Genomic DNA, 16,031 nt, shown 5'->3' with positions numbered 1-16,031 from the left:
ATTCTGTACAAGCATTTAGTGCTGCGTCAGTCAGGATATACAACACAGCAGCGAGTGGACCGAGCTGACATAATGGAGCGTGGATAATGGTACGTAAACCAATAGTAGAGTAGCTCAATGGGGGGTCGTGCAAACGGTGGAAATACAGATGACGGTGTGTGTGTGTGTGTGTGTATGTGTGAGGGAGAGAGAGTGAAGGGGGGTATAATATCCTGGCGCATGGATTAAAGGAGGGCTTTCTCCACCCACCATCTGGACTCCTCATGACAGGCCTGCCTGCTGTTCAAAGACACACACACACACACACACACACACACACACACACACACACACACACGCACACACACACACACACACACACGCACACACACACACACACACACACACACACACACACACACACACACACACACAACTTACTTAACAGTATACAAGTTAAACCCCAGTCGAGTTCCCTACTGAAAATATAACAAATGTAAGCAGCTTATGAAAAGCATTATGTACACATCTTCTCTACAGAGTCGGCCTATGGAGGCCTCTCCTCCGGCCAGCTCTTAGCCGTGTGACCAGAGTCACTGCGTGCCCATTGTTTCCTTAAGTGGGGGGATGTGTTCTGATGTCAATACTGAGAATAAACTCAACAGAGAAAATGCTTCACACTTTGGCGACTACACGCAGCCACAAAGGTCAGAGAAATAGCTTTCTGAGATGTGGCTGATGACTGATGGAGGAAAGTGTACCAGCCCTTCTACTGACGTACTCATCATGCAACTGGCCTGACACTAAAGCTTCCCCTCCCTGTTCATTAACATCCTGTTGTTTTTGTTTTTATGTGATGATCTTTTTGTTAGAAGTCCGAGCATAACACAACTGATAACCTCAGAGACCCGGAGACAGCACAATCCACACACAAAGTGAACACTGGTCACCGGCCAGGTAGGATCTGGGAAGTGATGTGGGATGAGAGTCGCCATAAAGTCTCAATAGTGACAATGAAACCAGAAGTCATATTTATAGTCTCCTGTTACGGCAGCGATAACGACAAGTTTACTGAGAGGAGCTGAGAAAGAGAATTGGCCAGTGAGAAGGAATCAGATTTACAATAACAGGAACTCAGGCATTTATTAAAATTACTGATTGAGGAAGTGAGAACGCTGAGCAGACCTCGTCTGTGGTTCTTGGAAGAAAGCTGCTAGTTAAACATAAACTACACAGGTGTGAGGGAGTAAATACTGCTACTGACACATTTTGATTGTTTTACAGTTACATGGAATCACAGTTGTGCCTTTGATGTTCAACAACATAGGTGGCAAACTGCTACAAATTGTTCTCTTGGCAGTCGAAGTAAATAAAAAGAAAATTTAAAGGGTTATGTTCTAAGCAGCTCTCTGCGCTACCAAACTTTAATGCTACCATATTGGCACCTCGTCCTTGACAGCTACAGTAACCTTTGCTCAGAGTGAATGGTCAGTGAGTCGTGGCATTTATCTGAACTTCAGAAATGTGCATCTGCGTATGCGACATGTCGTATCTAACGATCAAAAAGTGGTGCAAACAAATCTTTTATCAGGTCAGTCCTTTGGTTTGTGGTGCTTACGTTTACTTGCTGTAGAGCAGCACAAGAACTCTGATAGACGTCTGTGACTGAAAACACCAAATGAGCTCCAACCCAAGTCTGACCAGCAGTCAAACTGAAAACACAGTCACCACCTGTGTTTTCGCCAGCCTTCAACACTGTAGGTTGCAGTTGTATAATTCACATAAGGACATGTGTTATAAACTATAGATGGTTTAAAAAATGCTTAACTAAAAATGAGGGTATTCTATCTTTCTCCATCTTTAAACATTATTGCAAGAACAGCAAAGTTAACTGATGCTGCTGACAAATATGGTGTAGCTGAAAAAATCTGCCACAAGTTCATTCTTGTGTGCTACACCTCTCCGATTACAGCACAACAAACATTTAAAGCTCTGCAGCACCAGGTAAGATTATGAGCAAGAAATAAATGCCACTGCTTCACCATTCACACGAAAGCTCTGAAAGGTCATTGAAAAAGTTCTTGCATAATTTCCCTTGACAGGCAGGCTGTGTGTCTAAAATGTTTCTTAGGTGACTGTTCTCACACTCGCTTATCTAACAGTCACCTGTGTGTTTGGGTTTCTGTGGTAAAGGCAGCGCTTCCTCTAGAGCTTTTTTTAATCCGTAGTTCAACAACACTTTTTCATTTTTAGACCCTTTATTTATTTTGCGTGTCTGAAAATATGACAAAAAAACAAAAAGTAAATTTTTTACACTACCTGCCAGCACTCCTCCCAAAAAGAGTTGTGTTTTCCCCGGCCAGGTAAACACAGAATGGTTATCAATCCTATAGTGTCTTTTCCATTCAGGAGTATCCATATTTATGAGAAATTACAGTCCGTTCTTCACACACACGTTTCCTTCTTGGCTGGTAAGCTCGTGTGTGTGTACCCGTGAGAGCTTTGGAGTCTCTGTATCACTGCACAAACCGGTTCCCTGGAAACTAGAGTCACCTGGTGAAGCAGACAATTGCAGGAAGGGAGGAGGGACAGGTCGCCCTACAAGATATTTATTCACGGTCACTTTCATGACTCCCTTAGAATGCTTTGAGAGCTGGCGAGGAGGGAGGAGAAAGTGAGAAGGCAGGAAAAAGCAAAGGAGGAGTTAAAGAAATGCAATAAATCACTGGTGAAGAAAGGTGGAAAAAGGAGTGACTATGATATGGAGAAGTGAGAGATAAAAATTAACCAACTGTAACAGTTCACATTTAGTCATCTGTGGTCATGCAAAATTGTTTTAAAACCCATTATTTAACCCATTTTACATTATAATGAACATTTGATCCACCCTGCTAATTTCTCTAAAATGTTATTCACCTTAAACTGACTGCACGGAGCTGAACCTTAACCTAGTCTCAGTCCTGATATAAATAAGTGTAAAGAGAGGATGCTGCTGATGTAATTCTATAATGGTGAGATAAAGAGATTATTATTCAAAAGAAAATCCACCAAAAAGACACAAAGAAAGCAAAGTAAGCTAAGTTTAATATGCAAGGCTGCCCTAGATTGAGATAACTGCTATTCAGATGTAACTCATAAATAATGGAAAAGCGTGAATGTATTAGCATGCCAAGTCACACCCCTTTAATCGTATGTTCACGGTGGTGATAAAATGTGTGCGAGCTTTTCTTGCTTGACTCAGAGGCTACTGAAAGAGACCAGATGCGTCTGCCTCTGTTCAATCTCGTTCTTCCATTATGGACAATTACCAGAGAGTGATGGCTTTCTGTCGCAGGCATAATAGAGTGAAAATTAAAAGGCCTTGTAAGCGTTTTGTGTATTCAAGACAACCAGATGAGACCCTGCGTCTCCAGCTCACGGAGCAAACGTGGGAAATTGACGTAGTTCGTTGTCCATATAACACTTAAAAGAATAAGCTGGTTTTTCTGGTACCTGAATTTAATGCCAGTTTGTTGAGCTTTCATTTACCCCTGACACAAAGTAGCTGCAGAATGCATCATCCATGTTCAGGCTTGGTTTCATCTTCGTCATTCACTGCTTTAGCAGTTACCTATTTGCAATACTGGGATTGTAAGCTGGGATTCCCTCTTGTTTTTAGCTTCTCTTTCAGCGCAGACTCTTCGGCTGCTAGATGCTATCTATGCAGATTGTTTTATATGGTGAGCAGTATCCTGTGCTGTTTTTGCTGAGATCACAGACCTGTGACAGTCTTTGTTTTCAGCTACAAAATGCCACACTTCTTGCCTCATAAAATCTGCACATCACTGTGCCTCTTTGTTTACCACCAGGCACCCTACAAAGCTCCAGCATGTGAAGATAAGCATGATCTGAACATGCTCTCCGGCCCATGTCTAATGAGGGCAGGCCAACTGGGTGACTGGATGTGCTACAATCCTCGAGCTGAACAACACTACGGACCCTTCCCCCCGCCCCATAGAGACAGGAAGAGATGGAAACTATAGGCTTCCTGTTTGCTGTTGCAGGGATAATCATTCTCTGGAGAAGAATGACTATAACAGACCATTTAAACATGTTTGTCATGCCAGATGGCAGACGCTAAGTTCCACAACTGATCCAAATACTGTAGCTCTACCACAACCAGGGATACTAAGAAAAATAAAGTTAGTATCAGAGGGCTATGAGAGCACATAGCTGAGATCCAAACAGCAGTGTACGCTACAATCACTGAGACCTAAGGCAGAGCTTGACTGTTGCAGTCTGTGATAACATCAACATGCCACAGTCTTTTCCTCTGTGTGCCTTTTTTCACAGCATCTTGCTCATCACAGTCATCTCATTTTTCTTGTCATCTCCTCCTTCATCCACATGACCTGCAGGTCTACCTTAAAAACCCCCCAGAAAGATCACAGCTGGTGTGGCAGAAGCTCCCAAATGTGCCAATCAATAGCATGTCTGCCCGATTACCATGCCTGACCGAGTCCTGGGAGACCTGTATGTTCATAAATGAACAACAATGCTTATTTACGACAAGCTCTTCATGATGAGCCTAAATCAACTGGATCTCAAGGGTCCAACAGATTAACTGGAGATTTGTGAAAGAGGAAACCTCTGTGCAGCATATCAGCCTGGGTATAAAAAGGCAAAAATGTCTATACAATAGTGCGTACACTATTTGCGTGAGTTCAGTGTTTGTGCCACAGAGTCCTTTAACTAGTTCTTCAACTAAAGCAGCTCTGTTTAAATTCCTTGCAAATCGCTCCTTTATAAAAAAGATTGCTATTAATAACCATTTATATTTACAACACTTTGGCAAAAATCTCACGACTTCCTGAACCTAATTGTAGCTCCAGATCCAAAAATAACCACATGAGAAATTCCCACAAACTGCCGCTAACGACTAAGTTGTTATTGCTCTTCTGATGCTGGCTTCAGTTCACGACGATTAAATCAGTGAAATGTGCCTGTTGTTCTTACGCACCGAGCAGCCGGAGGCGACAGACTGTACGGATGCCGTGTACAGAAGGTGAGCGACAGCACACGGCATTTCTGGAAGGTCGTGCCAGCAACAGTTCAGAGCTTCTCACAGTAATGCAATAGACGTGATTAATTTTAATCTGGAAATAAAGTTGTGAGGTTACAATGTGACCAACTACTACTAGAATCTACTATGAAGTGTGGGACAAGCTAACATCAGCAGTTTTCTTCTTGTTCTTTGTTAGCCAATATTTTGGGAGCAAATGTGCCCAGCTCTATAGATCTGCACATTTCTGTTCTATACTCCAAACAATTTCTTCATTCGTTAAATATCTTTGTTTGTCTCAGTTTTTTTTATTCTTATGCATCAAGTAGAGAGTAAACAAGAGAGAATCATTAATGCCAAACAGATCTGACTCAATGCATAATGGATGAAGTAAATAGATGGTGAATATAATGCCAATCAAACAGCGTGGGTAAGGACTTGTGCCTCAAACGGGATCATTGTGCTCAGCATGAATGAGCCATTCTGACTGGCAGCAGAGCCCATATTCCCAGCACAGACTTGGAATGCACAGAAAACCCCTGCAATCCTGAAAGCAAGCCTGCAGCCGAGCCCAGAGCCAAGGCTGGTGCTGTAACGAGGCAGAAAGAGAAAGATAGAAAGCAATGGATAAGATTTAACGTGACTAACTTCCTCTATAACCAAGCTGACTATGCTACTAATTTTCTGTCCTCCTCTTTCTTCCTCATTCTGCACACTCCATTTTTAAACCCACAGATCAAATGAGCTTGGTCACCTGCTTTTCTGCTCGTCTGCATTCACAAGCGCACAACACCTAACCTGACGCTTTGTAATAAAGTGTCAAACAGCATCAGCATTTGTGGTTTGTGTCATAAGAGTCTTAACAGAAGGACAAACTGCTCCACAAAAAGAGGATAAAATGACAAGGCAACCAGCTTTATTACAGCAGAGGTAGCACTGCGTCCCAAGGACAGTGACACAGCACATTTAGTTTGAGACCAGAACAAGCTTTGATCACGCAAACGTGATCAAAGTAAGCCATATTTGTAGAGTTATGCACATTTTATTCACTGTGAACCGGCTCGTTATTCTCCTTCCTCTTTTTTACTTCTCTTAAAAAAACAAAAACAAAAATGCTCTCTTCAGTTTGGTGCTATTTTTGGTCACATTACATATCTCTTCTCTTCTTTTGACGAGTTAAGATCTAACTCGGTTTTAATGCGTCTACTATTTTAGATAACATGCAAGTAGAGGGAGAAGAGTTACGAATGAAATGAACTCCTGGATTTACTCGTTGATCTTGGAGGATCCCTCTTACTGGGACCACACAGACACACTGAAGAGCCCGGCTAGTATAGAGACCAATCAATGCACAGGATTTGACAACCCCCCTGCCTCTTCTCGGCTGGAATGGCAGCCATGCTCAGAGTGTAGCTTGGTGTAGCCGACTTTAATAGTTTTAACTGTAAAGACAGTTAGCTAAAGAGTAACGCTGATAGCACCCAGCACACGAATGAAGAGAGGCGACTCAGGTCAAAGCATGAGTGTCATCCTTAGTCCAACAGTTTTATTGGTTAAAAAGCTATTGTGACTTTGCTGTTTTCAGGAAGTTTAGAGTGAACTACATGCAGTTCAGACTACATAAACTTTTATAGGATCAGAGTACAGCTGACAAGACAGGACGACTATAAATCAGAGCTGTGTTTGTACGAGGTGACACAAAATCCACACACACACTGCCTCACCTATTTTCCCACAGCTCAAATGGGAAGCAGCGTTTACCGACTTTAACAGTCTTTATATGTGTGCACGTCTAAAGAGGCTCAGTTGGCACTGCCTTAAAGAAAATTAATAGTCCTCTCCAGCTAACACAGGTCATAGCACACACACACACACACACACTGAGCTACAGCACCCACCAGAGCAGCATCCTGTGGTGAGAGCTCAGGTTTGTCTTTTGTGATGTGTGCTCCTCCCATTGTTAACCATCACCCTCAGCAGGCGTTTAATGTGTAAGTGTGCAGAATAGAGAACAGCATTTCATACTCTCTGTGGTTATGAACCACACACACTTTGTCTGTCAGCTCTGTGAACCTACCGCCCTATGGCTACAGTGTGAGCTCGACGGATGCGGGGTGCCGGTGCTGCTTGGTAAACCAGGGTAAAAATAAAAGAGACAGAAAGAGAGAGAGAAACACTGACCTTAGAGGAGGCTGTGTCCAGTGAGAATAAAAAGGTGCCTTGTGCCTCTCCCTGTGCTCTGTCGCTCACAGTAGCAGGTTGAGGCTGGTGTTAAACTGCTGCCTCACTGCATCGGTTGCATCCTCCCTTCCTTTTCACGGTCTCTCTCTCTCTCTCTCTCTCTCTCTCCCTCACACAGATACGTTTCAACACCCAGTCGCCCTTTAGCCTAACCTAGTCACGCTTTCCTTCTTCTTTTACCTCATGCTCCGCTCTCTCTACAGCAAATGAGGATAATAACATTCCAGCGGAGACGGAGCATATGGTGGGGAAGCGATACTCAGCCCCAGAGTAAAGCCCCCTCTGTGTGTGTGAATGTGTTTCTGCATATGCCTGTGCGTGTTGCATGGACAAGCGAACCCATTGTGTCGGGTAAGGGGAGGGCCGGTGAGAGGGGAAGAAGCCAATGGCCATACTCATCTGCCGCCCCTGCTGCTGGTGGCTATAGCACAATATAGGTGGAGAGTGTGACATGCAACAACCCCCCGCCGTGAATACAGAGGAGGGTGGGGTTGGGTGGAAGGCGTAAGAAAGACAATCTGAAGAGAGAGCTGATGAAGAACTGATCTCTGTGTAAAGAAAGTAGAAGCCTGACATAGCGGTTTAAAAAAATCCAGCTGTCAACTTCAGCAGCTTTCAGACTGACAGCGAGACACAAAATGCAGGTTTGAGGTAAAATAAGGGTGACTCAGTTCATAGACGTGCCAAATAAATCAGTGTCTATGGTGCCTCAAGAGGAAGCGTGTTACAAAAAGATTAGAAAATTTCAGGGCTCGCAAAATTTCAAAATCTCTGGTAGCCCTTCGGGCAGACACTCTTCAGTTTTTGGTAGCCCAAAATAAATTTAAGTAGCCTGAAAAAAAATAAAGGACAATTTTTTGATTGACTTAAAAAATTGTTAAAACACAAATTACAACAACTGTAAAAAAATACAATCATCAACTCAAATATTTGGTTCTAATTGAGCAGAAATTTCTATGAACTTGTAAGAACTGTGTAGAACATGGATCAGTCTGTGTCAGATCCTGAATCTGACATTTCCACTGAAGTCACGGGTAAGAGGTAAGTGGAACCAAGATCATTTGCTTTGTTTGCAAAGGCTGCTAAATTGTGCCAAAGGTAGTTCACTCTTTGCAACATCGCGCTGTTCTAAACAGCTTTTTCTTCTGCGTTTCTTCTGGACTTCTTGTTGTGCTTGGTTTATTTTTAGTAGTTTTTTTTTGCAATTGGCGTTTGTTCTGGGAAAGATACTGCAGACTGAGCAATAATGCATTTCTTGCATTTCTCATGGGTTCTAATGGGGTCTTTCTTAAAATTACTGGTCCCAGTAACAAAGGTGCTTGTCGACTCAGAAATCGAGGGAAACAAGACACACCCGGCAGAACATGATGTTATTTAGCTCGTCATATTCCAGCCACAGAAATTCTTTTGTCCATGAAACCAAAAAAAGCTGCGCTTTTGTTTTTGCCTCATAGCCTGATTTGTCATATCTTTTCCGTTTTGTGATCGGCTTTTCTTTGGTGGTCCCTTCTTCACCCTGACCTGTCTTATTTGGCTCTGCAGAACTAAAATACCTGCATAAATCCATCTGCTTTTACACAGGCACTTGCATAATGATCAGCGATTCTCTGCGCAATCAACCTGCATCACAGGTTTAAGCTTGCTGCGGGAGATTTCACTTGTCACGTTTGAATAGTAAGCTAATGAGTGATAAGACGATGTCAGAGGAACTGGTGCGCAACTAATCTGTCACTCACCAGTCAGTAGCTGCCGCTCTCTATTCACAGTTTGCGCCATCGCAAAGTGAAAGTGAAGCAAAAAACAAGCGGAAATTCAAACGCGATTTCAATATGTCACATACTGACAGCTACGTTTGCGAAATAATGCAAAAGCATTGACATATTTTTTTCTTCCTATGACAGCCTGACAGGCAGGGCTGAGATGGATTTTGTTAGCCCGAACAGAAAAATCACTAGCCCCGGGACGTCGGGCTAGCGATTTTGTGAGCCCTGGAAAAAGAAACGCTTTATCAAAGGCATTCATTTACACCTTTTTAGAAGCATTTAATTCTCTCCTACAGAGTGTGCAAAGACTTCATAAAACCTGTGCGACAAGCAGCGCAAAGCTTTTAAAACCAAGGTCGTTTATGGCCAGTAATACACCTTTGAGATAAACACGCACTCTGGCTATGAAAGGTCCACCTAACATTTATTATTAACTATAAATTCCCCTGATAAGTATTTTTTTGTAACCTTCTCACTTATTTATTCCCGTATCATTATCAGTGAAAGAGGGACCCAAACAGCTAAAGCCATACCTCAATGTATTTCAATGGTTTTCATTGTCAAGTTCACTCTTAATTTTGTGACCTCTTCCAGAGTGAAACCCAACCAGAATGAAGGTAACTTTAGTTTTGGAAAGTGTCTGTTAAAAAGCCTTTTTATTACTGGTTTTTGTGGAATTTGGGTTCAAATGGAAATATGAACAGTTTTAGAGATAAAAGCTCAAAGTTAACAGTAAAGGGAAGGTTTTCATGTTTACAGTTCAGTCTCACAAAATTATCCCTCAACCTCTTGTGAAAGTTGAAATACAGGAACTAACAGGGTTTTTTTTAGCTTGATGACATGCACACACTCACACAAAAAATTCTGAGCTGGTTTTATAATCCCATAAATTCAGATGTCATCACAAACCCTTAAAGAACCACGTCAGGATTAAAACCTTCAACTGAAGACCAAGAGTGAAACAAGAAAGCATTCGTGGTGAGATCAGACTCTTTCCATCGGCGTGAGGTGGGCTTCTCTCAAACAGAAGCTCGACATGTGCCAGTATTAGACATCTTGTCACTTTGATCTCAGAAGTTACAGAAAAGTGCAGAGCAGACAGATATATGTTGTGGTCGGGGTGACTGGAGTGTTGACACGTTGAGAAAGAACACTTCTCAGAATGTCATTGCTGTCTGACAAAATGACCTTCCGGCCATGCTAAGTGCTACAGACGCACGTATAGAGAACTGTTTGCTTTCACAAACAGTTTCCTCCTCGTGGCAGTTCCCCCTATTAAGAAATGTGTGATGCACACACAATATTGCACTGTGGGTGTTCAGTACCCACGGTAAAGCATTGTGCACCGTGGGCACTTTTCCGTATTTGTTGTAAGCTTCCTTCTTGTGGTGTCTTTATTAATTCAGACTGGCAGTCACGGCGCTTCTGGCCCATTTTCTGTTCTCCTGTCCGCTCCTGTTTTCATCTCCCTTTGCCCAGTGTGTCTTACTAATGTCATTTTCTTTCAGGTCTTGTATAATTTCTTCACAGCCAGTGCCTGACATGAAGACCCATTAAAATTAAATACTTTCACGTTTTCCATGAAATGACCTGCTCACGCTGTTAGTCTCAGACACACCTTGAAACACACAGTCTGGCTGGGCCTTATTAAACAACACAGTAATTAGTGACTGAAAGGCCTAGAGAGTAATAACTACATCCAGACCTCAATATACGCAGTGTGTAGTGTTTCCTGCGGATTCTGTGTGTCCGTGAACCACATTCAGGAAATCACGGTGCTACAGAGATAATTGTATTCTCGTTTACTGCCTGGCCATTTACTGCAGAAGCCATTACAGGTCAGTTTAATCAGCACTCTCACACACAAAAATACAAAGACACATGCAGATTCAAAGGCAAGGAAGTCTTTGCTCCCAATTTTAAGAACCATAAAAATTGCAAGTAAAAGCTACGGGACAGTAATGTCAAATCTAAAAAGGTACTTAATTTAAACAGCGAGTATTTTAAAACAAGCCTCATGTTCCTTCTATGATTAGCACAGACGTGCAGGACTTCAGGCCCGCAGCGGCAGCGTTTTGTGCATGATGTAGACAATCCAAGGAGAGTTATTTAAACAAAAGGGGAATAGATTTGCTTAGCTTCCGAGATCAGACGATAGATTTGCCTCTCCGTGAATCGCTACCTTATCGTGGTGGAGGGGTTTTTGTTTATACTAGGGATCCCAGGGGCTATGTTGTCTGGGGGCTTTTGCCCCCTGGTAGGGTCTCCCATGGCAAATTGGTCCTGGGTGAGGGACCAGACAAAGAGCGATTCAGAAGACCCTTATGAAGAAAACATCGAGGGAACAGTTTACCCTGCCCGGGATAGGGTTACCGGGGCCCCGCCCCGGAGCCAGGCCCGGGGAGGGTGCCAGAGGAGACATGGGCCCATTCTCCCGCAGGCCCACCACCCACAGGAGGCGCCATAGGGGTCGGGTGCATTGTGTGCCGGGCGGTGGCCAGGAGCGGAGGCCCTGGCGGACCGATCCCCGGCTGCCAAGACTGGCAATAAGGACATGGAATGGAGCCCGAGTTAGTGCGTGAGGTTGAGAGGTACCGGCTAGATATAGTCGGGCTCGCCTCTACGCATGGCTTGGGCTCTGGAACCAGTCTCCTGGAGAGGGGCTGGACTCTGTCTCAGTCTGGAGTTGCCCCTGGTGAGAGGCGGCGGACTGGGGTGGGTATTCTAATATTCCCTCGGCTTGCTGCTGGTACGTTGGGGTTTTTCCCGGTGGATGAGAGGGTTTGTTCCCTGCGCCTTAGGGTCGGGGAACGGGTCCTGACTGTCATCTGCGCTTATGCGCTGAGTGGCAGTTCAGCCGGGGGGGTGCTGGAAGGTGGAAGGAAGTCTGTTGTCCTGCTGGGAGACTTCAATGCTCACGTGGGTAACGACAGGGTGGGTGACAAAATGACCTTAACGAACACCTTGTTCGAACATAAGAGTGTCCATAAGTGCACGTGGCACCAGGACGCTCTAGGACGCAGGTCGATGATCGATTTTGTAATCGTATCACCAGACCTGCGTCCATATGTTCTGGACACTCGGGTAAAGAGAGGGGCTGAGCTGTAAACTGATCACCACCTGGTGGTGAGTTGGATCAGGTGGCGGGGGAGGACGCTGGACAGACCCGATGCACCTAAACGCGTAGTGAGGGTGTGCTGGGAACGTCTAGCAGAGGCCCCAGTCTGTGAGATCTTCAACGCACACCTCCGGCAGAGCTTCAACAGCATTCCGAGGAAGACTGGGGACATTGAGTCCGAATGGACCATGTTCAGCGTCTCCATTGCCGAAGCTGCTGCATTGAGCTGCGGCCACAAGGTGGTTGGTGCCTGCCGTGGTGGTAATCCCCGAACCAAATGGTGGACACCAGAGGTGAAGGGAGCCACCAGGCTGAAGAAGGAGTCCTATCGTGCTTGGTTAGCCTGTGGGACTCCGGAGGCAGCTGACAGGTATCAACAGGCCAAGCAGAATGTGGCTCGGGCAGTGGCTGAAGCAAAAACTCGGGTGTGGGAGGAGTTCGGAGAGGCCATGGAAAAAGACTTTCGGACTGCCTCGAAGAGATTCTGGCAAACCGTCAGCAACTCAGAAGGGGAAAGCAGTGCTTTACCTGCACTGTGTATAGTGCTGGCGGAGCGCTGCTGACTTCGACTGAGAAAATTGTCAGGCGGTGGAAGGAATACTTTGAGGACCTCCTTAATCCCACTGACACGTCTTCCGAGGAGGAAGCAGAGTCTGGGGATGAGGGGAGAGACCCGCCAATTTCCGGGGGCGAGGTTCCTGAAGGCTCTGGACGTAGGGCTGTCCTGGTTGACACGCCTCTAAAATGTTGCGTGGAGATCAGGGGCAGTACCCCTGGACTGGCAGACCGGGGTGGTGGTCCCCATCTTTAAGAAGGGAGACCGGAGGGTGTGTTTCAACTACAGGGGGATCACACTCCTCAGCCTCCCTGGGAAAGTCTATGCCAGGGTGCTGGAAAGGAGAGTTCGTCCTCTCAAGGATACTTGAGGGCGCATGGGAGTTTGCCCAACCAGTCTACATGTGTTTTGTGGACTTTGAGAAGGTATTCGACCGTGTGCCTCGGGGTGTCCTGTGGGAGGTGCTGCGGGAGTATGGGGTGTCTGGCCCATTGCTACGGGCCATTCGATCCCTATACAACCGTTGCAGTAGCTTGGTTCACATTGCCGGCAATAAGTCAGACTCGTTCCCAGTGGGTGATGGGCTCCGCCAGGGCTGCCCTTTGTCACCAATTCTGTTCATAATTTTTATGGACAGGATTTCTAGGCGCAGCCAAGTGGCGGAGGGCTTTCACTTCAGCGGCCTCAGAATCTCATCTCTGCTTTTCGCGGATGATGTGGTTCTGTTGGCTTCATCGGGTTAAGGCCTCCAGCTCGCACTGGAACGGTTCGCAGCCGATTGTGAAGCAGCGGGAATGAGGATCAGCACCTCCAAATCTGAGGCCATGGTTCTCAGCCGGAAAAGGGCGGCTGCAGTGATGCGGACGCTGCACCGGTCCGTCGTGGTGAAGAGGGAGCTGAGTGTAAAAGCGAAGCTCTCAATTTACCGGTCGAGCTACGTCCCTACCCTCACCTATGGCCACGAGCTGTGGGTAGTGAGCGAAAGAACGAGATCGCGGATACAAGCGGCAGAAATGAGCTTCCTCCGAAGGGTGGCTGGCCTCTCCCTTAGAGATAGGGTGAGAAGTTCGGCCATCCGGGAGGGGTCAGAGTAGAGCAGCTGCTGCTCCACATCGAAAGGAGCCAGCTGAGGTGGTTCGGGCATCTGACAAGGATGCCTCCTGGGTGAGGTGTTCTGGGCATGTCCCACCTGGAGGAGGCCCCGGGGCAGACCCAGGACACGCTGGAGAGATTATATCTCTCAGCTGGCCTAGGAACGCCTTGGTGTTCCCCCCGATAAGCTGGAGGAGGTGGCTGGGGAGAGGGAGGTCTGGGCTTCTCTGCTTAGGCTGCTGCCCCCGCGACCCGGCCCTGGATAAAGCGGATGAAGATGGATGGATGGATGGGAATAGATTTGAAGTTAAATAGCTTGAGTTTTAAGTTGTCTGTAAGCTTTCCGTAAGTATTTTGTCTGGTTTCCATCCATGGCTAATGGATGGAAACATGGCTATAAAGGCTGATACAACAATATAATTTCTCGTGAAATATCAAAACCACACACACACATCAGCTAAGTGTTTCTGGTAGAAGGGGGTTGGCTAAAGTTGGCTAAAGTACCGTATTTTCACGACCATAAGACGCACTGTACTAAAAGGCGCAGTCTCAGTTATGTGTGCTATTACTGTATTTAACACACACATAAGGCGCACTGGATCATAGGGTGCATACAAGTACCGTATGTGTATTTAAAAATAAAGCGGGAGCAAACCTGAGTTCGGTACCTTACTCACATTTCTATTACCGGTAATCGTCATCATCAACAACACACAAGCATACAAGTGTGCGTATTTAAAAATAAAGCAGGAGCAAAACAAAGTTTGGTACTCACATTTTTATCATCAATCAAACCCATCGAAGTCCTCATCCTCTGTGTCTGAATTGAACAGCTGCGCTAAATCTCCATCAAACATGCCAAGTTCACTTTCTTCACTGTCAGAGTCACTTTCCGTGCCGTGCGGCTCCTCGGAAATGATGCCGGCTTTTGCGAAAGCTCGAACAACAGTGCCAGCAGACATGTTAGCCCAAGCATCTACAACCCATTGGCAAATTGTGGCGTAACTCGCCCGGCGCTGCCTTCCACTCTTGGTGAAACTGTGGTCTCCATCGGTCATCCATCGCTCCCAGGCCGCTCGCAGCCTTACTTTGAACGGGCGGTTCACACCGATGTCCAGCGGTTGGAGTTCCTTTGTCAGGCCTCCCGGAATGACAGCAAGCTCACAGTTCATTTGTTTCACTAGTTTTTTCACATCGGCTGTGAGATGGGCACGCATAGAGTCACAGATTAAGAGCAATGGTGATGCGTGGAAAAAACCACCTGGTCTCCTTACATACACCTCCCTCAGCCAGTCTTTCATCATTTCCTCATCCATCCAGCCCTTTTCATTTGCCTTAATGATGATTCCTGCTGGAAACTTCTCTTTAGGCAAAGTCTTTCGCTTAAAAATCACCATAGGCGGCAGTTTCTGTCCATTAGCATGGCAGCCAAGCATAGCTGGACTGGCCATCGGGCATACCCGGTGGGTCGCTGGCAATTTTTGTTTTTATAGGCCGATGGATTTTTTTTTTTTTAGGAAGGGTATATATAATGAAAGGTGTTGGATTGACCAATTGGTCATGATCGACTCTGGGCTGGACCAATTACAGCCGAGGAGGCCGGATGCACCCGCCCCCTTGTTTAGCAATCACGTGATTTTCACGCATTGCATGCCGGGAACTCTTGGCAAAACAATCCAAGTACCGCATCAAATGCAAGCATTTGCAGTACCGCAAAACGTTCATTCTCCGGTTCCAATACCTTCTTGTTTTTTCTTTGCCGCACAAAAAAGGAATGTACAAAACAAAAGGAGAACAATGCCGGTCCGTACAAAGACAGACTCGATGAAAAGACAGAAAAGATACGAGGAAAAAAATCAAAGGAGTGAAAGGGTCAGACCCTTACGAGCACACAGAGTGGACAAAAGACCTTAGCGTGCTGCCCAACTTTCACCACGCTTACATTTAAAATTTATAATTATACGGTTCTTGGAGTGAGTGCATACACTCATGAAGTTTAGTAACTTCAGGTCACTGCAACAAGCCCAGGTACAGTTTACCGACGGATGGGTACAGGACCTTGAAATGCACCGTGTAGCACGAAAGACCATCATACGAACAAAGGTAAGTTTACCAGTCTCACAAATCGTCGTCATAAATACACATTTGTTAACCATTTATTAATATAACCTTTGAGCTCAACGGTAATTAATTAGTAGTGGAAATAATTTCTGGTTCATTACAGAAATGTAGCAGTGACAA

The 16,031-nt window shown here is 45.4% G+C and overlaps 1 protein-coding gene across 6 annotated transcripts in view; it reads right to left on the bottom strand.

Annotated features, from left to right (window-relative positions):
- LOC308392892 (FYVE, RhoGEF and PH domain-containing protein 4-like) overlaps positions 1 to 16,031 on the bottom strand; it is a 55,255-nt gene that overhangs the window by 23,489 nt on the left and 15,735 nt on the right. For 2 of the 6 annotated variants that reach the window (XM_080876227.1, XM_080876229.1), the window contains exon 1: positions 7,202 to 7,571. The exons of 3 other annotated variants lie outside the window; for them this stretch is intronic. Coding sequence is in view for 1 of the 3 variants with exons in the window: in XM_080876224.1 (XP_080732350.1) it covers positions 2,299 to 2,398 (100 nt within the window). In the remaining 2 variants the exon portion in view is untranslated. Of the gene's footprint in view, positions 1 to 2,298; positions 2,545 to 7,201; positions 7,572 to 16,031 lie in introns of those variants that run through there. One more of the 6 variants, XM_080876224.1, reaches the window with a different exon arrangement.

The sequence above is a fragment of the Rhamphochromis sp. 'chilingali' genome (assembly GCF_963969265.1).
Source record: "Rhamphochromis sp. 'chilingali' genome assembly, chromosome: 2".
NCBI lineage: Eukaryota > Metazoa > Chordata > Actinopteri > Cichliformes > Cichlidae > Rhamphochromis > Rhamphochromis sp. 'chilingali'.
This window is presented reverse-complemented; position numbering and strand designations above follow the sequence as displayed.